This window comes from Tympanuchus pallidicinctus, unplaced genomic scaffold, assembly GCF_026119805.1.
Source record: "Tympanuchus pallidicinctus isolate F22 unplaced genomic scaffold, pur_lepc_1.0 scaffold17, whole genome shotgun sequence".
NCBI classification, from domain to species: domain Eukaryota; kingdom Metazoa; phylum Chordata; class Aves; order Galliformes; family Phasianidae; genus Tympanuchus; species Tympanuchus pallidicinctus.
In genome coordinates, this window is record NW_026294690.1 from 3,675,826 (window position 1) to 3,703,055 (window position 27,230).

The following is a 27,230-nucleotide window of genomic DNA, read 5'->3' on the forward strand; positions in this document are numbered from 1 at the left end:
TAGAAAATATAAAATATGTATTTTTTTAAATATGGGAAGCAGCAACCTCAGTTTGTTTATTGCATGGTTATCCCAAATTAGATTCGATTGGAGAAAGCAGTGTTGATCACTGGCTGCTTTATTCCTAGATCCCTCTGCATAAAAGTATCTAAAATATCCAACTTGAGACAATGAGATCAGGTTTATTCCTTTGTAGTTAATCTCATTGGCTCATATCACACTTCATGAAAGAATTCCTAATCTTTCACTTGACATGTTTGACGTCACATTTCCCCCTATATATAGATCTGCAATGCACATCTGTTCTTATGAGTTGCATAATATAACTGAGTTGGCATTAGGAGAGCTGTAGCTCATTTCTGTTGCACGAGGAGACATTTTGGAAAATCAGTAGGGTAGCTTCTTTTTTCACTCCACCACAGCACAGCAGAATAAAACTAGATTAGCTTCTCTGGGTGTTTTCAAGCAGTTCCTCCAATGAACAAGTAACTTCTAATGCCAGCAGTAGGAGTTTATTACTTTGTCTCACTGATTTCTCCTTTCTTAAGGGCTGGAGAAGTGAAAGAGGAGTTTTTCTTTGCTGAGGTTACTGTTTTTAGAGTAAGAACTCTGGCAGTAATAACATCATGGGTATGTTCCAAGTAAAGAGATGGAAATGTTCATGAGGTAGAGGCAAAATGCAAAAAACATTCTATATTTAAATGCGAAGCCTTTAACAGAATACAAATCTTAAGAGGCTCTGTAAGTCTTTTCTCAACATCCTGATTTTTCATCTTTGCATGGAAAATAAACTCTGAGTAATTGTCCCAGATTTCAGGGCACACTGTCCCCAAAGAGGGAAATCTTCTTTTTGTAAATAATGCACCCAGGTCAGGTAATATCTCTAGTCCTAACACAAGCTGAAAGGAGAAGGATTTCTCATCAGTACTGATTCTGTCACATTAATTTCTTACTTTCTTCTTAAGATTTGTCAACTGCAGACTTAGGATTCAATGAATTACAGGGAATGCTTGGAACCAAACCACTTATTTCCCTTTACCCTATTATTTTCTTTACCTAATTCTTCGCTGATCTATCTAAATAATTTGAATTCAGCTAGTTTTAATAACTCACTTTACTCCCCATAGCAGTCCCTGAAATATTAACTGAAGTGCAGCACAGTAGCTACAGAGGTTTAGAGTATTTTTCTTTAATAGGTGTGTTTACATTGTTGGTTACGAATGACCATTTTTGTGTCTTTGTATTTTCAGGTAGCCAGGATAGATGCATTGTTAGTGTAATCCATTATGATAATGATTTCACCTCTATTAAACGGCAAATATAGACAATAGCAAAATACTGATTCACATAGAAAACAGTATTTGTATTTTTTTAGTTGAAGAATCTTTAATTGTACTGCTTGAATTATTTGAATTGCATTCAGAAAAATGAATAATAAAGCAGAGCACAGAGCAGGAAAAACACAGACAGATTTAGAATTCAGCCACACGCTGCGGGTGCTTTTTGTTTGTTAGGTTTTTTTATACTGCAGTTTTCAGATGAACCAACAAATTTTTGTTGTATTTCAAAATGAAAACAAACTTTTTCTTGCTCATAGTCATAGGATCATGTCTTATGACAAGATGTAAGTCTTTGGGAGAAGGGTATACTTTGTTTTTTAAAATCATATTTCATCCAAGCTGAGAACGGAGATAAAAACAGGCATGCTAAACAGCATTCTTCAGTAATCCTAGTGAATACTTAGAGCATTGCATTTAGCAAAACATCCTTTCCTTTACTATCATTCTACACTTTGCAATTTCTCAGTGATTGCAGCCTCATGCTACTAAGTATGAAGTGAAATGTCACAGTAATACATTTTCAGCTTTTTCAGCCATTTTTGCTCTTTTTAGGAGTTGAGTTTTAATGATTTCCCAATTACTGAAAATGCAAACATGTAAGAAATGCATCTTAGCCTTTCAGATTTGCTACTGTGCTTTCACATCATAGCGTGAAAAGATTAATACATGCTGAAGCATAATTTCTGCTGCTTTATTATGCATGCTGGTATCAGCTCTGTAATCACAAGGAGGCAGAAGAGCAGAACTTAGCTGCTATATTATTATTGTTTTTTTAACAAACTCTTATGATACTTTTTTTAGCAGAATGTGTCAAAATCCCATGAAGATATTTTGACTATTGTTTTTCCTTAGTATTATTTTTCTATTTAGAATGATAACTAACTACAACGTGATGATGCCATCCATTCAGGACATTGGTAGTTTATTCCATGAGATTAATTTTTTTTATCACTGTGAAAGTTTCACAGTGTACCTCAACAAGTTTTAAATACTCTATGTTTAACAGTTATTCTGAATAGCAGAATTTCCTGTGCTCTAACTGGTACTGTGCCATTTTTATTTCAAAGGCAATTTGATATGTTGTATTACAAATGATGGGTTTGGTATGGCAAAACTAAATGTAGCTAAATCATGACACTGGAAATTATGAATATATTTTACATCTTTGTTTAGAATAGATCAGGAAATAGGATCATCACCTGACGTTCATATTTACAGGAGCAACTTGCTAAATATCATGGCAAAAATAAGAAAGATGTCATTTTACAGTTTAATATATTTGTATTTATTAACAGCTTACTTATTTGTTGTCTTAATTTGCCAAAATAATTCATTTAATTTTGGTGGATGTTAATTAAGTCACGCTATGTACTGGTGTTTGCCAATTTTTTACCTGTGGTTTTACTGAGTTGTAGATGTCTGAGATTTCAGTTCAGGAGTATTATTAAACTTCTGCTTTGTACTGGATTCTTTTTATTAGTTTCATCTTCATTAATTACACAATTTGTTTGTAAAAAGTAATGATATTTAGTATTTTCTGTTATACCATTGAACTTGACTTGCAGATGCTTAATGTATCCACCTTATGTCATCCATGCTTCTAAGTAAACATATAACAAAGGCTACTGATCATAAATTAGTATCTGTAACACTGTCATTAACTTTGTCTGCCCTTTTTATTTTAATTTCCATTTTCATGTTGTCTTGGGTGAAGATTGTTTACTGTCTGTTGTCTGTTGAAATTTTTCATCATATAGGCAAAATGCAGGATGGGAATATGGAGAACAGCCAGAACAAAGGTAATCTTCTTTCCTATTAAGAAGGTTGTGGATGTCATGTTTAGCATGTAGTTAGATGCTGTTGAAAAATAAAATGAAAATCTGTGGTTTCTGCACAAGTGTACAAATGGCCCTACCAAAGAAATTGTAATTTATAGAATTTTGATGTATCAGATTCTGAGGAGAGGAAGATATCATTATATAAGATGCTTTCATGTCTCAAAGCTTGTTTGAATTCATTTTTGTGTGCAAATTATTTATGCTATGTATCATTAGTGAGTTTCCAACCCTCTTTTTGGTATGTCTTGTTGACTTTGGTGTTTAATGGTGTTATATACACATTTTTATTTGTGGGGAGAAGATAAAATAATAGCAAAAGGAAATGTAATGCCTTGGGTTATTCAGCAGTGTAAAAGTGTGCTATATTGATGAGGAAGATTAAGAACATTAGGTGTTTCTTATTTACTGTACGATCTCAGGAAGACATGGAAGTAAATATTTTACCTCTGAAGCAAAGCTATAGTTCCATTTTTATTAGACAGGAGACACCAGATATCGTGATTTCTTTAGATTATGCTAAATAAGGAATTTAAACTACACCATTTTATTCCTTCTGGAAAATTCTAAACTTAGCAAAGTTAATGGATCAAAAACAGAGCAGATGAACTCAGTTGTTAGTTGTACAGAGGTATTAAATAAAGTCATACTAAATGTGTGTGGTTTAAGGTTCGACAGACCAGTTACATTTCCAGGTCAAATAAGCAAAATTTTCTAAAACCTGTTCATGAATGCCAAACCAGAGCAGATCTGTTTCATCTCATTCTGTTTAATTTGCTTTCCTTTCTGTACCGGACATATACACATATATAAATTATGGAGTGTCACTGCTTTTAAAAAGCATCTATTTCTTTCTGATACTAAATTGAAGTTTCCTTGTATCAGCATTAGCATTCTTTCAAGAAAGGATGCTTTAGCCTTCAAAGTTATAGTTTTGTTTTTTACCAAAGAATGACGATGGTATTGCTGTCTGACTTGAAGGTCAGATCAGGCGATCTGATAATGAATGCTAAGGAAACTTTTATTTAAGTTTGGTATTATTCTAGAATAGTGGTTCACAAATTACGGTCCACTGGTCATTGAGATGCCCATGAAGTTGAGCAGCAGGTGTATGGATCATCCCTGCAACCACACTGCCTTTAAAATGGTTTAATTAACACTAAGATTATAAGTCTGCATTGTAGTCTATGAGATATACCAAAATTTAGAAAATTATAGACAGTCAACTTGCCAAAATATTTGAGATCTGCTATTCTAGGAAATCCTGCAGTGCTGATGTACTGTTTCTTGCCAAGTGTTGCAAAACATTAAGTGATATATATGTGTATGATACAGAATATTGTTGGTGGTAAACAAACAAACCAACCCAGAATTAGAGGTTTTCATGGTACTTGACAAATGGTGCATTACATACATATTCCCTTGTGTGAAGTGCATGTGGGTAAACTTGTACATTTGTGTCCCTCTGGAACCCCACTGGGTCCTCACCTGGGCATCTGTCTGCTGTGGGAGCAGAGGGTAATCCTGTGCAAAGTTATATTCATCAGCTCCAACGAGTGCTGCTAGTTTAATTCAGTGTCAACACTACAAGAAAAAGAATGGAAGACAGTTCTGAAGTAACAGTTTTGTTCTGCGTTATTAGCCAAGCAGCAAGATGGGGCTGCTGCCATGGAGATGCAGCCACTGAAGAGTGCCGAGGGGGGAGAAGGAGATGACAAAGACAAGAAGAAATCCAACATGCACAAGAAGGAAAAATCTGTCCTACAGGGAAAGCTGACCAAGCTGGCAGTCCAGATAGGCAAAGCAGGTATGATGGGATGACTGAATAGCAGAATATTATTACTAAGCACTAAGAGTAAGTACTAAACAAATAACTCTTAACAGAGTAGTGCTTTATTAGTGCAACATTTAAGATTGGGCTGTCATAGTATGGTTCTGAAGATAGTAGGAGGTACTGAAGATCTTTCATTTTCTAAAGCCCAGTTTTTACAATCAAGAAACAGAAAGCTTTGGGCAACTTGGATTGTAATGAATATATGAAGCAAAATGAAATGTAGCTTAGTTGATATTCCCAAATGCAGTAATTACATTATATTAATTTCCTCTTCCCTTCCAAGTACATAGTTGTAGAATCTCTAATATAATCTGAAAATGTCACTCTCACAGTATTTCCCACTTATGGATTCTGAAATTATTCTATTTATTATCTCGTGACTTCCATGTTCACACCTTCTATGCAAATATGATTTATCTGTTGGCTATTCTGTCCAATACTACCTTATCCATGCTGTTAAAAGTGGCACTTCTCCAACAGTGCAGGTAGAAAGTTTAGATCTTTCAAAATGATGTAATGCTTGCTAACTATTTTTTTCTAGTGGTATTAAAGAGGTCTCAGACTCTACCCAGATACATGGCTGTGCTCCTACAGCAGATTCCTATCTTCACTTCCATTGAAGACCCTTATCCTTCTTTACCAGTCTGATTTTTATTCCTCCTATTCCTTCTAAATCCTTTTTAGTTTATTGCACTTTTTTTGATGGCAGAAAACCATGACACCACTTCTGTCTTTTTTTCCTGGACAGTATGTGGCTCGTAATTTACAATTATCTCTCTTTAGTATTCACTTTCATGGTTTGCCCACTTTCATATTCCTCAGGCTTCTCTTGTTTTGTTGCTGTTTAGATAGCAATACACACTGATATGAAACCTCATAATTTCTTGTGTTTATTAACTTCTTAAATTACATATTTTTCAACAGTAAGTACTTTCTCTACATCTCTTTTGTAATTTTCAAGTAATTGTATACATCTTTCTAACAGTAATGTGGCAAGTAATATGAATTAAATTAATTACGATCTCTTTAGTCTTATTTTTCCTTCTACATCAGGCAATCTATGGGAATGTCTTGAGTTGTCATAAAGATTTCCCTATATAATGTTTTAGTGGATTTTTCTTTATCCTCTGATATTAAGTGGTGGTCTCCCTGAGTCATCAAAATCCTGTCAACCTTAAAATCCTTTTATTTATTTTTTTATTTATTTGTCTGTCTGTCACTTCAGTCAAGACATGGAATTCACTGTATCACCCTTTTTTTCCATGATCTCATTAGGGAGAAATTAATTTACTCTGAAAAACAGGCTTACCCTCTTCATCAGTGAATGTCAAAGAGTAATAACAACAAGGTTAAGTAGGTGTTCCAAAGGAAACCAGTTTTTGTTTGTCACTTTAATCCAGGAGCAAAACTGTGCACGAGAAATGCTGTCTTACCACAGTCTGTATGAGAGCACATTTGTGCCCAGCCAGGATCTTCTGTGACTTCAGTGAAATACTTATTAATTTCTCTTGTGGAATGCTGTCAGTGTTGTATGCCTTTGAGCCTCTCCTTACAGAAATATGCACTATTTGCGTAGATTCCTTTGTAACAAAAACTTTGGGAACACTAGTATTAGTAAAATTTACAAGAAGACCAATTAAATAACTGTTCAGTGGACAATTCTGCACTGTTACTTCATTGTATTCAACTGGATGCCTGTCTGAAATATTCTAGATAACAGCAAACGATAGGAAGAGGCTCCTTTTCTTAAGCCTCTTAAGGTAAACATATTTAAAAAGAAAGATGAGCAATTGATGTTTGAATATGTACAGAATAGTGATGTACTAAACCTGAAAAACTTAGGTTAAACAACAGCACAACTTTAGACTACCTGGTAAGTTTTAAGGGCAGCAATGTGACAGTGCTTAGAAATTACTGTAGCAGCAGCTAGCTGCTCTGTGGAATGGAGTACCTCCCTCTTCATTAGAATGTATGTATATTTCTTGTAAACTTACTATAATAATGGTTTTTGCTGCAAATGTATTATAATAATTTTTTCTTTGATGTTATAAAATTCATCATTATTTGTACTGGTGGCAATGTAAACTCTCATGAAGAGTGAAAATAATTTTACATTAAACTCAAATATAAAGTTCTAATTAAACTCAAATATAAAGTTCTAATTGCACATATTTTTAATTTTTACTTTGTAGTAACTGCATATTTCTATTTACAGGTTTGGTGATGTCTGCCATCACTGTAATCATTTTGGTACTATATTTTGCCATTGACACTTTTGTGGTGAAAAAGAAACAGTGGTTACCTGAGTGCACTCCTGTCTATGTTCAGTATTTTGTTAAATTCTTCATTATTGGTGTTACTGTACTTGTGGTTGCTGTCCCTGAGGGTCTTCCACTTGCTGTCACTATTTCTTTGGCTTATTCTGTAAAGGTAAGAAACATTCAAAATAATTATAGGAGAAAAATAGCTTTCTGTCGAGTTTGCTAGTGTGTTATTCTTCAGCTTTTGTCAGGTTTGATTGAAGTTGGCCTGTAAATTAATGTCATTAAAATGATAATGAGAAATTTCTTTAAAGTATTGCTTTGAAAGTACTTCTGACAAAACAAAAAAATGTGTTTGTATGCTAACTCAAGTCTTCTAACTTCACAGTTTTCAAACAACAGAAATCCCTGCTTAGTTAACAGAGTTACCAGGAATTTATTGAGCGGGGCTTACTTTTAAGAGTAGTGTAGGCTTTTAATATAAGTTTGTCTTCAGACTTGCTTTTGCAATAGTAAAAAGTTTCGACGAGGATTTGAAGTTTTCAGGATTCTTTTTTTGAAGGAAATAGAATTCTTCTTCAATGCAGTTACAGTGGTTTTTAGCCAATGCAAATGATTCTGTCACAAAATCAAAGAATGATGGGCCTTACATAAACATTCTAGCAATCCCAGGTGAAAACTCTGTGATTTGTTTCCATTTAGCAGCTAAATAACGTGAACGTTATGAAGAAATACCTTGATTTACAGGCAGTCAGATCTTACTGGGGAAAAAAAGAGCAGATCTCAGCCACATGATTTTGCCAGTAAGGAGCCTAACTGCCTTAAAAATATTTTTCCATTCTCCTGATGGCCTTCACACAGTGCATGCAGCACATCCATCCCTGTGTAACTGTGGGTGCAGTATCAAACAGTTATACATCTTGGCTTCAGCTGGTGACACTGTGTCCTGTGAGCATAAGGTATTGCTCTGAAAGTTAGGGTCAGGTGATTGGACACAGAGGTTTTTAATATTGAAAAAGTTTGAGTAAGGGCAACTTATAATCCCAGGAAGACTGTCCATCTTGTGAAAAATATGCAGTATGGAATGGTGGTGGATTTTTTAAGTCATTGGTGGTTATTTTAGTTTGATTGGGTTGTAAGGTGTGTAGTCACTCTGTGTGCTGCAGGGTGACACTGGTATTGGAAATGGTATTAAATAAAGGCTAAAAAGTCTGACTAAACATTACAAGGTTAAAATATAGAAATATGAATAGTTTACAGGTTAGCTTCTCAATCATATTCTGTGCATATGCAGTTGTTGAATTACTAGGTAACCTTATTTATGCTACTAAGTATTCCTGATTGATCTCTAGATTTAGGACTTTAGCTGTAAGAAACAAAGCAAACCAAAAGGAAGTGTGTAAAACTGCCCAGTTTCTCATGTTTGCTATAATTATACTGTTTTTAAAATCCTATTGTTTTTAGTATTTCCAGTACTTCAGCTGATCTTTGCTGTTCTACCTGCTCCTTAAAGTATTTATCCATGATAAAAGGATAGAACTATTTCATTTGATAAAAAAAACCAAAACTATTCCAGGGATGGTCAGGGCTTGATTGATTTACACAGTAAATACAGTACTGATTACTGGACACAAAATTCTGACTGAGCTTCTAGTGAACATTTATACTTTTTCCTTTGTATGACTGATGTTTCAGATCTGTCAAAGCAAATCTTGGAGTTACTTTTTTTTTTTTTTTTTCCCCTCAGAAAATGATGAAAGATAACAACCTGGTCCGCCACTTAGATGCCTGTGAAACTATGGGTAATGCTACAGCCATATGCTCTGACAAAACAGGGACACTAACAACCAACCGGATGACAGTCGTCCAAGCCTATATTGGTGATGTGCACTACAAAGAGATCCCTGACCCTGATTCTGTACCTGCTAAGACTCTCGAATTACTGGTTAATGCAATTGCTATCAACAGTGCTTACACTACAAAAATTCTGGTGAGTAGTTTGGTTTTTTTTTTTTTTTTTCCAGTAGTAAAATGAAACATGGTAGTAGAAGGAGTCATAACTTGTGAAAGCATTATTAATTCCTTAACATCCTGCATGAATTGTTAAATGCTGTTGAATTCCTCAAAATGAGAGCAGAGGTTGTGAAAATACTTACGTGGGCTTCTTTTTTTGTGAACAGGGTTGTACTTGTGCATACAAGCCCATGCTATATTTACAATGTTTTACTGCCAACAGATTGGGATGTTCCAACCTGTGTGCTGGTTTCTTTACTCATAAAATGAGTTTTCACTGAGGCTTCCTATCTGTAAAATTACTTTTGTGTGATATCTTCGATTAATTCTTCAGTAAGACAAGTGAGATTGGTTGTATCAGTGAATAGTCCTTATTGTTACATTTTCAAATGAATTATGACTGCAAATGTTTTATTTACTCAGTGAAGGAGGACATAATGGAAAAATCTGGTGGCTTGTGCCATTAGACTTTTCTGTATATGGCTAGAAAGAGACTGAAAACTTTTGCAATCTCAGTAGATTTTTTCTTTGAAAGATCAAACTTAGTATCAGACCAAATATCTTCTTAGCTTGTGAGTTTATGCATTGTCTTTTTTATATATCAATAATGAGCTGAGCTGCATCATATATGTACCTCATAATATTTTAAAAGTAGGGTTTTTTTAAGCACAATCACAAAAAAACAATTGTTGGAATACTGTGAGGCACCCACTGCTTTGTTCTCACTGAAAGCTCTCTGGAAATAGAGCAGGTTTGAGCTACTTTCTACACTGAGAAGACATGAAGCCTTCAGCTGCTCAAATAGGTACTGTTTGTTCCCTCCTTGCAACTGAAATCAGCCCTTAATGAACACAGCTCTTCTGTTGCTCTACAAGGACAAGTAGCTGTAATAGACAACTGAGGTCAGAGCTACTCCTTTTGACTTGAAGTTCAGATACTGTGGAAATGCAAAGCTCACTCAGCTACGTACCATTTTCAGCTGTAAGAATCCAAAATAGCAGCATCAGTTCTCACCTGAATTCTGGATCTCATTCTGTCTTTTTCTTATGATCTGTCCAGATCCATGCCAAACAGGTTAGCCAAAATGAAAACGGGCCTGCCTTCCTTTCTTAGGTGGTTCAGTGTAAAAGCTACATAGATATTTTATGGCAGTGGCTTTTAGAAATCTAATTTACACAAATTGAAAATTAGCAGGAATGTTTTGCTGTTAATGAGCATGCTTTCATAGATCAGTGTAACGTTTCATTTTTAGAAACAGGAACATATATCTTAGTTATGTTAATATGATTATAGCCCCTGCAAGTCTAGGTGCTTCCTCCTGCAGGAATTGAAATGGAACCAAACTCTGCCTCAGGACACACACTGGAATTAAAAAATGGAAATAGAAACAAATAGGAACGAAGGGCAATAGGTCAATATGGACATTGGTGTTTGTATAACTGCTAGTTGCCAGTATCAGTTCTAGCTGTCACTGTGGAGTTCAGCTGTGGTAGGGATTTGAGAGAATGTTACCAGCACTGGCAGAACTTGTTCATTTCTGAGATGAGGTGGCACAGAACAGCAGACTGCAAGTTCAGGTAGGTGCAGCTGGCAGAGCAAGACTTAATGTCAGCTGTGACTCAGTTGTTCAGCATTTTGCTGTTTGTTTTGAATGCTTGAAGCCAAACACAGAAATGATGTGTTTGTGTTCACCTTCCTGCTGGTTCTAACTCTCATCTGAATTTTTAGCTTTCTGGATGAGATGTGGGAAGATATTACACCACTTTCCAAAGGCTCGCATGTATAACATATACGTTTAATAAACCTCTGTCTTATGGCAGCTGTTTCATTTAACAGAAACATTCCTGGTTAATAGTAGTTGTTGTGATCTTACCATTGGTGTTGTTTCACATTTTCTTTCCTGTTAGCTAGACTCATTCCTTCTCACTGAAAAGACTGTTGTGTGCTTGTTAGGAGTCAGCGTTCCACTACTGCAGTTATTTTATGCCTTTGCACGGATCAATTCTATTCTAAATTAATAGATGCAGCCATTTATTCTCTGGAAATCACAGGATGCTCTGGAATACTGGAACATAACTGTATAAAATTAGTGGTCATTTTTTAACAGCATTATAAGGTCAAACCTTGAAGCGTGGAACCCAGGAGAATACTCAGGTATCAGAGGAGGTGGTTGTTACAGCAAGCTTAAGCTAAAGTTTATGATAGAAAATACTGTTTCAAAGCCCTCACTCACTACAGTTAGTAAATAAATACAGAAAAAAATACAGAGGGGAGTCGGATAAAGGGTGCAGTTGTTTTTCTAACTGTTAATACTGAACAATGCTTTTGCACTCATTCTCAGAATGTAGTTAATAGAACGGTGAATATCAGCTCAGACCCAAAGGGTGTATGAGAAAATGTCATAACAACTGAATTTTAGATATAATGACGTATTTTACATACATTACTAGTGATGCAGTTACATGTACACTGTACATGCTCACTGTACACGCTCTGAACTTCTGTTCAGAGTGATCACATACAGGACCTGTGTTATCTGCTGAGTGAGCAATGTTTCATCTTCTATTATCTTTTGATTAAGAGGCAACTGAACCATTGATAAAAATATAAAAAGAAAATAATACTGCTGCTTGGAAGAAAAGATTTGAGGTTCCCTGAGAAATTGAAAAGAAGTTATTCTAACCAAACAACTGCAAAGTTATATATAATTCTTTTCAGTGCTTCTCAAGGATTAAAGTATTCTATGAGCTGTTTTTGCATTCTGTCAGTCTTTGAGCATCTTCAGTGCTGCTCTTATGCTGTTTATGTGAAGACATTTTCCAGAAAGCCTATTTTTCCCCAGTATTACGGTTTTATGTAGCTTTAACTACCAAAAATATAAATTGGACTTAATTTCTTGGAGGTAAGCTGTGACAAAGGCTGTGAAGCACCTCTTAGTCTGAAAACAAAATTTCCATTTTGGGAATCACTCAATTTCACTTGGTTTGAAAGCACAGTGACCTTGAATATCAGGGAGCAATACTGAAATACAGACTCCTTATGGCAAAAGTAGTGATTTAAGCTTTTGCATGCATAAATACAGTTCTAGAAAAGTATGAGAGCTGCTCCGAAAGTAATGCCTCCAATCTTATTATGTTGGTTCATGATGACAGGGGCAAATGTTGGAAGTAAAGCAGTATTCCATTACAGTTTGTTGCCATAAGAGAAATGGCAGCAAAGGGCACTCTGACAAAATGGCGTCTGACATGGAAGTACATACGAAGCAAAAAAGTGTCAATGAATTCTTCCGTTCAGAAAAAAATAGCACTCATTGGTATTCACTGACATTTGGCTGAACATTTATGGAGACCAAACAGTGGATGTGAGCTCAGTGAGGCAGCAGGTGGTGCATTTCAGCAACGGCAGTGGCGACAGTGGGTCATCTCTGCTGCTGCAGATTTTAGTGAATGTGGCACGCAGGCTTTTTCTTGGTCATCTTTGGCACAAATGCAGAGCTCATGGTGATGACTATGTTGAAAACCACATTTTGTAGTTGAGAATTAGCACTATCAGACTGTTACTGTGTTCTTTGTAGATTTTAAAGTTTCCGTGGAAATAAATAGGAAGCTTTACTTTCAGAGCATTATTTTCTTTATTCTTTATGATTTATTTTTCTTCTAATTTCCTCAAACCTGTCAGAGGGCAAAGATTACATGCTTGCTGGACAATTATAATGTGTTCTTACTAAAAAATGGTCATGTCTCACATTTAGTCGTGGGATTTTCAGTACAAATGGACTTGCCTGAACCAGTCATTGCCATGATTTAACACAGGCATTTCAATGGGCACTTGATAGCTGCCTGAGGAGCAAAAAAAGAGAGCTACTTATGCTTGTATTAGGTGAATATCTGCACTGTGAGGGCTGTTTTCAGTTCTGAGGATCTGGAGCATCATTTACTGCATTTGTATGGTGTGCAGCATAGTGTATTGATATCCTTTTACTGATGCTGTTGAAGGAAAAAGATGTCACAGAAAAGTGCAGAACATTCACTGCCTTCCACAGCTTACAAAATGAAGTAAACACTTACCTGTGGATAAATACTAGCTAATGAATGTGCCCTTGTACAGCTTTTTGGACAACAATGGCTTTATTGGATAAAACAAAGGTGGTGAATTAAGAAAATAACAATTGCTGTCAGAACAAAGAAAGCAATGTATTTCCTGTTTATTGTAAAACACAAAACCACACGCTTACGACACTGATACGTCTCTAAAAAAACAGTGAAGTTTGCCAAGGTTGCCAGCACCCACTGCCACTACATTCTGACTACAGCCCCAGATGAGACTCTTCACAGTACACTCTTACAGGTCTGTACTCACAAGGCTGTAGGTTTGAAAACCGGACATACTCCCAGCAAGGAGAAAACAGGAGTTTCCCACAAACTTCCCAGAGAAGGGGATCTGTCAATGGGAGAATGATGCTGAGGATGCAAGTTGGTGTGCAGCATAGCCACAGGATGGGACTGCAACACAGATTCAGCCACTTGTATTTACCAGGAGAAAAAGGGAGGTGTTAATTCACCTTACTGCCTTTTGTAATTACTTTTTCATGCATATATAATGAAAGGTCTTATGAAAATAAGTGAACTAAATCCCTAATGTCATATTGAAAGCAGTTCAAGAGACTTTGGCACAGGATTTCATTGTTAAGGATAAATAGTTCTTTTAGCTAATTGTCTGATGCAGAAATACTGGAATGAATACAATTCATACTTTCTTGGAGAAAAGAGGTGGAGGAAGGCTGACAGAGCAAATATGTAACCCATAATATGACAGCCATAAGAAGAAAATGCACTCTACAGTACTGAAATTGTAGAAGTAGAGAATAAGGTTCTAGCACAATAGCTGCTTCACATGAATAAATGAGCTTCTACAGTGGGGACTGACAGCACAGATGTAGAGGCAGTGGAAGGGTTCTTTTCATCTGTGAGGAATGTATCTGCATCCAAAAGTAGGACAGCTATCTAGGTTGCTGGGAGATAGCGTCCCATCAGAAAGTCTTCAAAGAGGTGTGTGAAGTTCAACATTTACTTTGCTTTTATACAATTGGTTTTAAAAACATCAAATTTCAAGACTTAATATGGAAACTTGTTGCAGCTGAAGCATGGCCTTGTCAACAGACCTGCCTCGATTTGGTGGCCTGTAGTAGACCCTGACCACCAGCTGTCCCTCACTGCTCCCATTCCTGATCTTAACACACTGGCTTTCAACGTGTTCCTGACTGCTTTTGAGGGAGCTCCTCGCAGTACATCCACTTTTTAACATAGAGGGCAACTCCCTCATTCTTTCTACCTTGCCTATCCCTTCTAGAAGGCCCTCCATGGTAATTATTCCAGTTATGTGAATCATCCCACCATGCTTTTCCTGATAGCAGTAAGGTGATAGTTTTCCAAGTGCATCCTGACTTTAAATATCAAGGCACCCATCACCTCTATGGGCAATCCGTGCCAGTGCCTCGCTACCCTTATTCTAAAAAAACTTCTCCCTTATATTCAATCTAAACCTCCCCTGTTTCAATTTGAAACCATTTTCCCTGCTGAAGAGTCTGTCCCCTTCCTTCTTACAGACCCTTTAGACACTCAGGACTCCCTGCAGCCTTCTCATCTCCTGGCTGCACAGCCGCAGCTCTCAGCCTGCCCTTATAGGACAGGCGTTGCATCCCTCAAATCATTTTTGTGACCCTCCTCTGGGTGCAACTTTAAAGGTCCACATTTCTCATGTACAGTGAAGTCCTGTATTCAAAACAGAATAGAATCTCTAAAAATTAGAGAGAGATTGTTTCATTTCTTACACCAGGCTCAAAAGCCAAAAATCAGATTATGCCATACCTATAAACAGAAAATATCAGAATTTGTATTTCCCGAGGCAACAGCAAAAGATTCCGTATTTTACTGCAGCTCTTTGCCAATGGCAACTAGACTCAACGAAACTGCAACTGGATGTCACTAGAATCCTCTTCTTTATTGAGAGGAAAACCATGGGAAAATAGCTTTTATTCTTTGAACTACAGTTTCAGTTAATATGGTAGTTAAAATTGGAAGAACATTTTTACTTATGGTCTTCTTTGAGACTCTTCATAAGCACTTGTTTCTTGCATTAAAAAATACAGATAAAACTACCATTTCTTTTTATTTGATATGAGTGTTCATGCTAGATCTTTTTTTATATGTAACTTCTCCCGTTACTACGCACAGTGTTCCAAGTTAAAATAGATACCAGCCCAACGTTTGTTACACTTAGAAAACTAAGGAAAGAATGGGAACAGAAATGATTAAAAAAAAAAAAATTAAATTGAGTGAATAGTGTGTCCTAAATCTATATTATTCTTTCTGTGGTTCCTGCCATTAATAGTAAGCAGCAAATATAACTGGCAGCTCCAGCTGTTGACTTGAATAAGTCTGTGAGAATGAGAATTCATTCATCTGTTGTCAGGCAGAGTTGACTTATATATTCGAAAGCAGATCAGGTTTGGGGAAGTGGCGGTGGAGGAAGGAAGGGATGTGAAGAAAGCAGAATGTCACAACGAGGATACATTGAGAGGGGAAAGGGTAAACCTGGAACATAAGGAAAAAAGATGGTTAGACCCTGTTTAGACCACAGCAGCAGGAGAGTTTGCCTATATTGTGTGCTGAGCAGTCAGTGTGCTGCCCTTTGTGCTGAGAGGCATTCCCTACCTTGCTGCATTGCAGTTTCTTCACAGGAGATTGTAAGCTTTGTCTGTGGAGAGGTTTTATCGGTATTTTTGGAATGGAGGGATTTCAGTTAATTCTGGTCAAAGTCTGAGCAGAGATCATCCTTTATAATGGTTTTCTTTCCTCGGCTTTCTTTCCTCCAGCAGCGCTCAAAAATACATTCCACCTTTGGATAGAGTCAAGATTTCAGTATCTTTAAGACTGAGTCAGACAGAAGAAGAGGAGTGCTATTTGGCAGCCATTTTGTGTGAATATGGATCTATGGAGGGTTTTATCCTTACATAATAATCCTAGAAATTAGCAAACAGTAAGAAACACATGGGATGATTGTAAGTACGTGATTATAATACGTGACGGCACTGGGGACTGCCTCCTGGTCAACTGGCACTGCAGCAGGCAATGTGGAGCAAAGGGCCTGAACCTTCTTTCTGCACTGTGGAGTACACTGGGATTGTAAATCTGTCACTGGCTGCTTTCAGTGTGTTGTCTTGGTAGCAGAAATTTGTGAAAACTGTTTATCCTCTTGTTTTTTAAGTGTGCAGGTGATGGCATTAAAATATTCTCTTGAGCATTTCTCAGTGTCTAGATAAATGCTGCATTTGATCCGTTTAAAATTAAAAGGTTAATGCCAATCTGACTAATGACTTGGAAAATAAACAGTATTACTTACACAAAGTTACTTCTCAGATGGCAGTGCCAGCAACTGTCTCTTACAATGTTGTACAAATGCCAGGCAGTGGTGATTGGGACTGGGTAAATGAGGAAAGAAAACACAAAGTCTTACAGGAGCTTAGAATTTTCCTGGTGAGTGATGGTTCCTTGCTCAGTTTAAAGCTCCCTATCTCTAAGTGAAACATGAAATTCATTCACTTTTCTAGAGTTCCAGCCTTGATCTTGTTGTCTTTTTGTACTACAAACCAATTGCTTAGATGATGAAAACGTTTTTCCAGCACTTCCCAATTTGTCCCTTTCCATCTTAGTTGCATTTTCAAAGTGCAGTGCACTGTAAATTTATTTCTAAAAAATTCATGTAATTTGATGAAAATCAGATTGAATTGATTTCTACAGATCTGTGTATTTTTATGACTTTTAATTCCAGAGGCATATATTTTACCTTTGTCAGTGCATTCAATTTCTATATTTTGTTTGTAGTGTAAGACAAATACATAATGTAGGTATGTGTTATAGATGAGGCAATGAGACTTTGCAGGCAAAGTATCTTTCTGTACATAAACAAAAAAAAAAATTCCTTGATATTTTCTTTCAAAGTCTTTTTTTGATAAACATTTTACCAGAATAATCTAGACAGGAGAAAACAATGCACAGCATGCATATCATTTGCTGTGTAAATAATAATTATTACAGATAACAGATCATGCAGTTAACTGTCTCTGCTGTAGGAATGGTAATTAACAGAAAGTAATGATCTTCACACATGGCTTGCCGTTGAAGTTTTATATAATATGAGGTACAAATACAACTTTTCTTACTAAATGAGCTACTGAGTTAATAACTGAGATGAGTGTGTTTAGGACAGGCCAGGGGTGTGTACAGCACAGGACGTGTGATGCCCATCACTCCCTTCCTGTGGTCAGGATGTACGTGCTTTGTCCTGCAAGCTGAGAGCATTTTTTAATAAAGCCTCCTCTTCTGAGAGTTGTATGTGGGGGGTTGGAATGGCATCAGCTGCACAGAAAGCTCCTTCACAGTCGTCTGTGGGGTGGATTTACCTAAGCAAAGCGGGATTAGGGAGCAGAGATCAGAGCAGGGCCATCCTGTAAATCTGCTGTTGACACTGCTACGTGCTACGGAAGGATGGATTTTTGCATTTCTGGCTGGGTTGGCAGAGGCAAGGCGGGTTCCCACAGTATGGCTGAAACGCTGCATGCAGAGGGTGTGCAATACACTCAGATTGAGCTAGCTATTTCTCCTAAGTGCTTCTTATGCAGTGAACTCTAGTTGCAAAGGAACCTGGCAATAGACAGTCTGTGAGTGCAGACAAAACTTCCTTAGTTCCTTATCTTCTTCTTTATAAAAGCTGACTGCTGTGCCTTAGTAACACATGCATATGGGTAACGAGGATGGATGAACAGTCCCACATTGTGCAGTATAGCCTGACATACTCGCTGAAAGTTGATAATACAGTTGAATTAGATTTATTTTTTTTCTTCATGCTAGAGAGAACAGTGATATATAAAACCGTATTCCTACTGGCCTTGTTTGCCTTCGCAATTTGGTAACTGCAGATTCAGATTTTTCCCATCAGAATAATTAATCACTGCAAGATAAATAAGAGTGACAGTCACTTAAAAGCTTTTTTTTTTTCTTACTAGAATGATAGCTTTTCTTTTTCTTTTCTGGTTTTCCTGCTTAACTGTATGAGAATGAATAACTTAGTTTTTTTTTAACTTGTCATGATGCAAGTTTTTCTATCCACTTGCATAGGATTTTCTTTTAAGTTATTTATGTTACCTTTATGTTCTTCTTTCCCTCCGTTCCTGCATTGGTGCAGGATGATTCTTGTAAGTATACTTGTATACTTACATTGTAAGTATAAATGCCAGTTATTTCCAAACATACCTGTAGATGAAAGCAAGCTTTAGAGTCCCCTTTCCTGCATGATATTACAAAATGTTTTCATCTAGATACATAAATACTACTTGTAGTTGTCTGATCATTTTTAGGATCCTTTTAAAAAGATTATTTCATTAAAAATGGGTTGCACAGTGAATGATTCTAACACGTGTTTCTGTTCATGCCTGTGGTACCCTGCTGTGATAGTCATCACACTTTGGAGCTCATTATTAACACTGGCTCTAATTCAGTGTTAGCACTTTGTAGGGGATGTTTTCACAAAGCAGATTTTCTTGATGGGAGCTTTTGTTTTTCAGTGAGTGGACATAAACCACTTACTTCAGGCACCTATTCTGTGAAATAGATTGCTTTTGCATTCTCTAATCTGTTTTAACATAGATTTCCCTTATCATCAGGAACAGAAATGCAATAATTTCACGTGATAATTTAATACCAGCTTTATAAAAATGACAGGTTTTATAAGCAAACAGTGATGCAAAAAAAAAAAAAAAAAAGGCTTATTAAAAACAATATAAGATGAATCACCATATAATGTTTCACAGAAGTTACATAATCATATATTATATACTATGCAGTTTGTGGAAGGTTGTCTTTTTATTACTAGAATGTTACATAAAGTCCTTTATGCAGTCAGAGACCATCAGATGAAACTCCACAGGTTTTGAAAAGATGCCATGAGTATTTTAATGTGTTCAGAACTATGCTGTTCTTTAGCATCACTAAAGAAATGACAGATTTGTTTTGGCAGACACTTGGTGCAGAAAATTAAGCTTTTAGAAGGTAATTTTTTAAATTCCAGAGGTTGTTTTTTTTAAAAGTACTATTACTTACCTGTCTCGTGTGTAAAGGCAAACAGAGTATGGCTGGCTTCTGGCTATTCTTTAGGAAGATACTGTGACACTTAAATCTATCTGAAATCATGAATGAGTGCTGGGCAGTAGATACAGCTCACTGTTCATCAATTCTGGATGAAAGTCTTGAGTGTGTTAAAAAGCTCCACTGCATATTTCTCATATCAGTGTTATTTTTCTCTGGTTTCTACTTTTTATTCAAGTGAGCAGATAATTAAGTTACTTCACACTTCCCTTCACTCCAAAGAAGGATTGACAATGTTCAGTGCTGATTTGCTAGTTATATTTCTAAAAGGTGAGAGACAAGTTGTCCTTAGAGAATTTTCTTTTAAGAAAGGACAAGATGTTCGAGCTCTCCATCATTCTTTTACTATTTCCTTTTGAATGAACAATCAGATGAAAATTGGCTGCAGTCTCTCAGTCTGTTGTTCTGCCCAGCAAAGGCATCATTCATGGTATCCTGGAGAGGAACTGGCCAGAGGATGGAATTTATAATGTACATCAAGAGTTACCCCACCAATCATGCAAAAAAAAGTCACTGTGAGAAAATATTAGATAAGCATTACTATAATGTATTATATACACTTGAATTCCTGCATTTGCTTAACAAAAAAAATAACAACAACCCTAACTAACCAAAGCCAATTTAAAAATAAGTTCAGCTGATACGTGCTGGATTTAAAGAGGATGAGTACATTTTGTTTGATAGACAAAATAGCTGTTGCTAGTCTTTTCAGATTTATTTAGAAATGGATGGTTGAAGAATCCTTTTCCTTACTCTGGAAATGAATACTATTGATAGACATCTTCTGTAATTATGATAGGCTATAATCAGTAGCTTAAGTCAAGTGAAAAAAAAAGCTTTATTTTTTATGTGGGTAGATTTGCTTTACAATTTGTACATTCAGTTCCTTAAACTATTCAATTTGTTTATGCTGCAACCAGAAAGTGAGCAGCAAGACTGATTTTTGCTGTGGTTTGGTCTTGCTGAAAGTTCAGTTTTCCTATCCGAGCTATATTTAAAAGGCAGAAGTAGAAAATTCAAAGTATTGGCAAGTTTTGTACGTTTTGATACCGCAGACACAAACCAGCTACCTGTAAACAGTGCTAGTTATATTTCAAATTAAAGCTTTTGATGTTTAAAGGACGTGCATTTGCTATTGTTTGATGTGATATGAAAATTTTATACAGTATGATCCTTATCATAGCTCTCTAATGAGGGTTTTTCAGATAATGCATTAGCTTAGAACAGTGGTTTAATGTCTAGAACACATAACAAGTTTTCTGTCTTTTCATTTCGAATTAGTAAAAGGCATGGAGAAGGTTATGCCAATTAAGAAGAGTATATATATAGACAACATGGAATAGATGGTGTGATGCATTTCAGACTACTAAGTGAGATTAATAATTTCATTAATTCCTTATAACTTAATTAAAAGGGAAGAAAAGTAACATTTTGATTATGTCAATTTCAGGAGCACTAAGGTTTTCATAGGCAACCCTGTAGAGAAAGCACTGTAGTTCTAGGGAAAGAACCATCGATAGATTACTACAGCCTGTATGAACATCACTCAAAGGATGTTTTCCAAATGGATGATTGCTAGTGAGATCATTGATAAACGGAAGAAAATGTCTCTCTCCTTCCTCAAAGCTAAAAAATGAGGTTCTTGCCTTAAGACACATGCATCAATGCTATTAATACTGGCAAAAACACAATTACCCATTAATTTTTCTAATTTGCTAATAACATTTTTAAATTGCAGAAGCTTCCCTGAAATTGGATTCTCACTGTCTGATAAACTCACCATTATGTGGACTGTCTCCTGTTTCTGTTTTCCGTGTCTGCAACTGTTCATGCGATTCATGAAACCTGTCTGATATCAGCACACTGTAAAGCCTCAGTTTAACAGACCTAAAACAAGGTAGCAGGTGCTTTGTTGTCATTATGAAGGTACCAGTTACAGTTCTTCAATTAAGTGCAATTTCTCTTTTGCATTTGAAGAAAAATGTTCAACTTGTTTGTCATTCATGAAAGCGTAGCTAACTTTTCCAAAACTGTGGGACAAATTATTGGACAGTTATGAAATCTGTTAATCTGTTCTTAATTATGCTGAGTTTTGGCTTAGAAATGGCACATTTCTCACTCAGCTGTGTGCTCCAAAGATGCTCTTAACAGAGAAGAAGCACACTCTTGCATCTTTCTTACTAGCTAGCATTAACTGAAACCTTAGACTATATTTGAAGTAAATTGGTTGTTAATTAAAGTTAGCTAATAACAATTGTTGTGTTTAATTATTTTAATTTTTATTTAATTATATTTAATTATAGGTTACTTGTCAACAATTCTTGTGCTTAAACAAAGCAGGAATAGCACTAGCATACATCTAACAATTGCCACTTCCCTGTGAATGCGATCGGACAAAAGAACAAGAGTGAAGGTTCTAGTGTCTCAGATTTGGAAGTTGAATGCATTATCTTCAGAATTTAAGAGTTAAATTTTAATTCAATTAGGTTATTATGGAAGATATGAATGATTTTGATCAATAACAGTAGGAAGTCTTTACATACAGACAAATAAGATCTGATGACATAATATAGTAAGACTGTTCTGAGGCAAATATGGAGAAAAAAGGGTCTTAAGATTCATTTTGATCTGTCCACACTGAGGCTAGAATATCCTAATCATAAGTGTATTATTATTCAGTAATGTTATTCATGGTTATTAAGAGTTCATTTTTTTACCCTGTAATGTGGTGTACACGTGTCTGCGATGGAAAGCTGTACAAAAGATGCATCCAGGTTCTTCTCATTGGTGCCCAGTGAAAGAATTGAAAATAGGTAATGAGAGAACACAGAAATAGAAAATTTCATTTGAACATAAAAAACGTACTTCACAGTCAGGATCAGACCTTAGAATAGGAAGCCAGAAGAGTTTTTAGAGACATTCAAATCCTGACTGGACACAGAGCTGAGCAACCTGCTGTTGTTGGGCCAGTTTTGGAAATGGCACTGGACTGGATGATCCCTCAAAACAGACTCTAATACCTTTCTGTCTCAAATATTTTGTATTTCTGTGAAAAAAGGATTGATATTATCAACCTTTAACTCGTGTGAAGAAGAAACAACTTTTAGGCTTGCTATAGTATTTTTTGTCTGTATGCTTTTGTATTCAAATGAATTAGAAGTAAATTTGTCTTTCAAACTGTAGGGATACTTCAATTATTTGTTATTAAAGTTAAGGGCAAACTATTAGCTCTCTCTGTATGTTAAAATGGGTAACAGTCAACCAGAGAGGGAGTACAGAGGCTGTCACACCAGCCTTTCAGTTTGTTCTTCATGCATGATTTCGTCTTTCATAACCACTCTTGGGGGAATTTATGGATAGTATCATTTTTTGCTCATTCCTGTTACGTGAGCTGAAACAAACATGAATCCGTACTCACTGAGCCACATCACTGCTGCTCTCCTAACTTTGCTGTGCTGATAGGAAATGTCATGCTGCTTGCTGCATTACGTAATTACTGCTGGCCTCTTTTTAATACAATGACTGCATTGCCATTATTTGAGGCAACAAGAGATGTTAAAATATGCAGATTTTATATCGTGTTTTGCTTGCATAATCTGTATCCATCTCAAGTGCTAGAAATGAGAATTAAACAAAACCACAGTGTTGCATTAATTAAATAAATTGTTTAGCATTTCAAGGTCTGTCCTCAGAGAATAGAAAGAAATGTTAAATACTTCCGACGCTAATCTGATGCAGGAAGCTATTGTACAGATACATTCTTTCTTACTCCCCATACAGTCCTGAGTCAAAAAATCCTACAATTAATTTGCTAGAAAGCCTGAACAGATCTTTTAGTTAAATGGCGATTAAATAAGAAGAAAGGGTCCTGTGCTGGGGGGCACTGCCAAATGGCACTGCTGTCACTCATCTGAGGAGCCTGCTTCTTGTTAGCTGAAGGGTCCAGCTCACGTCTAATGAGTCACATAGGGGAGTCTTTTAAACTGCTTCTCTCCTACTCAGTGCAGCTGAGCTCAGCAGTTTGTCCTGGTCAATAGCTATGAGGGATATGGAGGTAATCTCATGGCTTTAATAATTTGAACAGGCAGCAGATTTAGAGTCCTGATTTAGCCTTGACATGCAATATCAGTACACAACTTCACTGTAGAACAGAGAGCTAAGTGATGTGATACTGCTGGCTGCATTTAGCAGTTAGTAATTAAGGAGACATACAGTAAGTGGTTCAGTGAAAAGGCAGCTCTGCTGCCCACCAGTATTAAGTAACAACTTACAACTGCTATTAAACAATATTGTTTACATTTCTAATTTTTGTCTTCAGATTTGATCTCCCTTGAGACTGCTGAAACATATTTCAAGTGTTTTTGGTTTAGTTTGTCTGGAATGTCAGTCTTTGCTTCCAGAACATACACAGTATGCATTAAGAGGTGCACATACATTTTTTGCTGCCTAAACCGGGTCCAAAATGTATGTACCATTAGAAGCCTTGAAATGATGACTATGTAATGGAACCACAAAAGATGATGTATTTTGGAGCAAGCCGATCAAAATCAGGATCTTAGGGGTTGTGGATGAAATTGGATACAATTGAAATGATCTGCTTGAATATGAAAATTAAAGGAAGAGATCTGTGTTGGTATAACATATGAACATTTAAAATCCTGTTGAAGGTATAAAGGAGAAATTTCATTTTCTGATGAACAGGCACCACAGATGAATGGGAACACTTATGTTACTCTAATTTAAACCATTCAAAAAAATAAAAGCTTTTAAGTTTTAAATGTTGAGCTTTAAAGCCAGTGAGTGAGATCAGAACGTACATAAGGTTAACTCAGTCTGTTGCTTCTGATGCCAAAACAGTTATGCAAGCAGCTCAAAGAAGTTAGAAGTTCTCTCTCAATCCCTTTATGCTGACCTCAATTCAAACTGATTTTTTATTTTAAATGAATTTCAACAAGATTGTACCTTATAGTGGTGATTACGAATGGCAAATATATTATCAGAAAGCATTATCTATAATATAACGTGTTATTTTCAGTGCACTGTGTGACAAAGAGACAACTTAATGTTTGTTTATGTGAAAACCCACTTAAAATTCCAAACAGTCTGAGGACAGACTGTGATCTTCCTCATCACTTAATTATCTTAATTCTAGAATTGTCCTCAAGAGGACTGAAGATCAGAATCTGTACAAAGAGCTATTTTTTATTTTCAGTGTATTTTTTATTTTGTTCTACGTAAACTCATAGCTTTTTGATAGTATAGAGCTTAAAAACAGCGATGTGTAGTGAATTTTATCTTCAGGATGTGTATGTTTGTTTTTCTATATATAAGGGTTTTTCAAGAATGTCTGCACTTGGTTAAATAAGATTGTCCTAGTCATGTGGATAATTAACATGGAAGACGTAGTCTGCCCAGAAGGTGTGAAGTCTTGCAGCATAGAAAACTAACGGTATCCTGAACTACTCTAGGGAAAGTGTTGCCAGCAGCCTGAAGGAGGTGATTTTTTCCCCTCTGCTCAGCACTGAAACAACTGGAGAGCTCTGTCCAGTGTTGGGCTTCACAGTACAAGAGATGTTTTTGCCACTGAAGAGAGTCTAGTGAAGGGTCCCAAAGATGCTGAAGGGACAGGAGCTTCTCTCCTATGAGGAGACAGAGAGCTGAGACCTCTCAGCTGAGCCTGGAGATTCACGTGAATCTTACTCAATGTCTGTCCATCTCTGAAGGGAGGATGCAATGAAGATGGAGCCAGGCTCTTGTCAGTGATGCCTAGTCCAGGACAAGAGACAAGGGGCACAAACTGGAACTCAAAATGTTTTCTCTGAACAACAGAAAATCTTTTTAATGGTGAGGGTGGCAGAGCCACTGAAACAGGTTACTGAAAGGGGTTGTGGATTCTCCCTCACTGGAGATTTAAAGGCATCTGGACGTGGTGATGAACAAGTAGCTCTAGGTGGCCCTGATGGTGAAGGGAGGTTGGACAAGTTGACCTCTAGAATTCCCTTGAAACCTCAGCTATTCTGTGATTCTTTGGTTCAAGTACAGAAAGGCATTTTTTCACAATTTAATTTGAAAAATGTATTTTCCTCTGTCTGTTGTGAATGGACATTACATGTCTATTCAATGCAATAAATACATAATCTAGCAAAGTTAGTTTATTATTTTCATAGAAGTTTCTGGTAAATTTCTGATAATCGTTATTTTAGAACAGAAAAACATAGCCTGAAACAAGTGAAGGCTTCATATAATATATGAAACCCTAATACTTTGATTTTGAAAGACTAGGTGGATATACTTGCCAGTTTCTCTCTTCTTACATCAAAAATGGCAAATGAGAAAATGAAATTTACTAAGTGTTATAGTAAAAAACAAAGCCTTTTTATTTCTTAATATATTTTTAAAAGATGGAAAAATTTTATAAGATATGCTCTCCATTTTATCTTTCTTTTTTCCATTCACTCATTTTAACTGGTGTTTTTCTATTGAAATAATTCTGAATTTCTTTTTAAATCCAAATTTGGTAGTAAATCGATGCTAACTGTTGGTTTTGGTATACTTTGACCTGGAGACCTGTTTTGATTTGATTGTTGTAACAACTTTTTAACATCTGCCTGCAGTTTGTTTTACATGAAAGTACGAACTTAAAATTGAAATACTATTCTTGCGTAAATAATGTAAAGACTTGGGAGAAGCATTTGAAATTATACAGTGGTTAGTGGGAACTATTTATTGAGCATCGGATCAATGTCTTCCCAGTAGAACTGAGCTCAGGAAAACCAATGCATTTAAAAGTTTTTATTCTGCAAATCACATTTCAGAGGCTTTTTCTCATACGGTGTGAAAGCATTTTCATTCTCTGAGTTAATGAAGTGATTCCTAGTTAATTATTCAAAAGTAACTACTTTGTGCAGTCTTTTAAATTGTGTTCCAGGTGCCATAACCTGCAGGTTTCAGCAAACAATACATTTAGATTCACCACAGTACAAAATTTTAACAGCTAGCAGCTTCTGCAAAGGATTGTCAAGAACGGTCTTCAAGGAAACTAGTTTTGGCATATAGATTTTCAGCTGAAACAGTACAGGGAAGGAAGTGCTACTTGCCAGCTCTCATCACCATATGTTTTATTTTAATGTAATGTACAAAGAGTACAGAGACAGCAGCTGCTCTAGAGGGAGGTGGCCACTTGTTAGCAGATTTTGAAACCTTTCTGAAATGTCTGTTCATTTTCTTTTCACTGGTATTTTTTCCCTATGCTTACGTATTAGCATTCAGAAGATGATCACTAAAAGTAGTCTATTTTTAGACCACTGTGAGTTGAGGGAAGTGTGATCTACTCTAGGAACAAACAAAACCAAATTTTGCAAGGACTGTAGTTTGCATACTGTGAAACGTAGGTAGACTTTTATTTTCTCAGTATCCATTCACAGCTATTTATGATGAAATCGTACGTATAAATAAACTATTTTCTAGGATTCTGTGTTTGTGTTGGAAAGAAATCTGTCTGTATTTAAATGGTTTCCAGTGTGGATTTCCTTGCTTGCTATGTCCACGTTTATGTCAGTGTTGAGATTAACTGTCTTTAGTGGCAGAGAAAATCAACATTAATAGGGATTTAAAGCTAAAATGGAATGAGTTTGATAGAATGTATGGAGAGAAATCAGCCCTCCCTAACACTGCTACTCATGCAGTGAAGTTGACTAAATCCACTGTTTTGAATAACCTGAAGTTCTTAGCATGTTTTGAGAACT

The 27,230-nt window shown here is 36.2% G+C and overlaps 1 protein-coding gene across 3 annotated transcripts in view; it reads left to right on the forward strand.

The window, feature by feature from the left end:
- Positions 1 to 27,230, forward strand: part of ATP2B2 (ATPase plasma membrane Ca2+ transporting 2) — a 350,045-nt gene that overhangs the window by 273,001 nt on the left and 49,814 nt on the right. For all 3 annotated transcript variants that reach the window (XM_052678357.1, XM_052678358.1, XM_052678359.1), the window contains 4 exons: positions 3,098 to 3,139; positions 4,818 to 4,982; positions 7,225 to 7,439; positions 9,018 to 9,260. In XM_052678357.1, the coding sequence (XP_052534317.1) occupies positions 3,098 to 3,139; positions 4,818 to 4,982; positions 7,225 to 7,439; positions 9,018 to 9,260 (665 nt within the window). The remainder of the gene's footprint in view (positions 1 to 3,097; positions 3,140 to 4,817; positions 4,983 to 7,224; positions 7,440 to 9,017; positions 9,261 to 27,230) is intronic.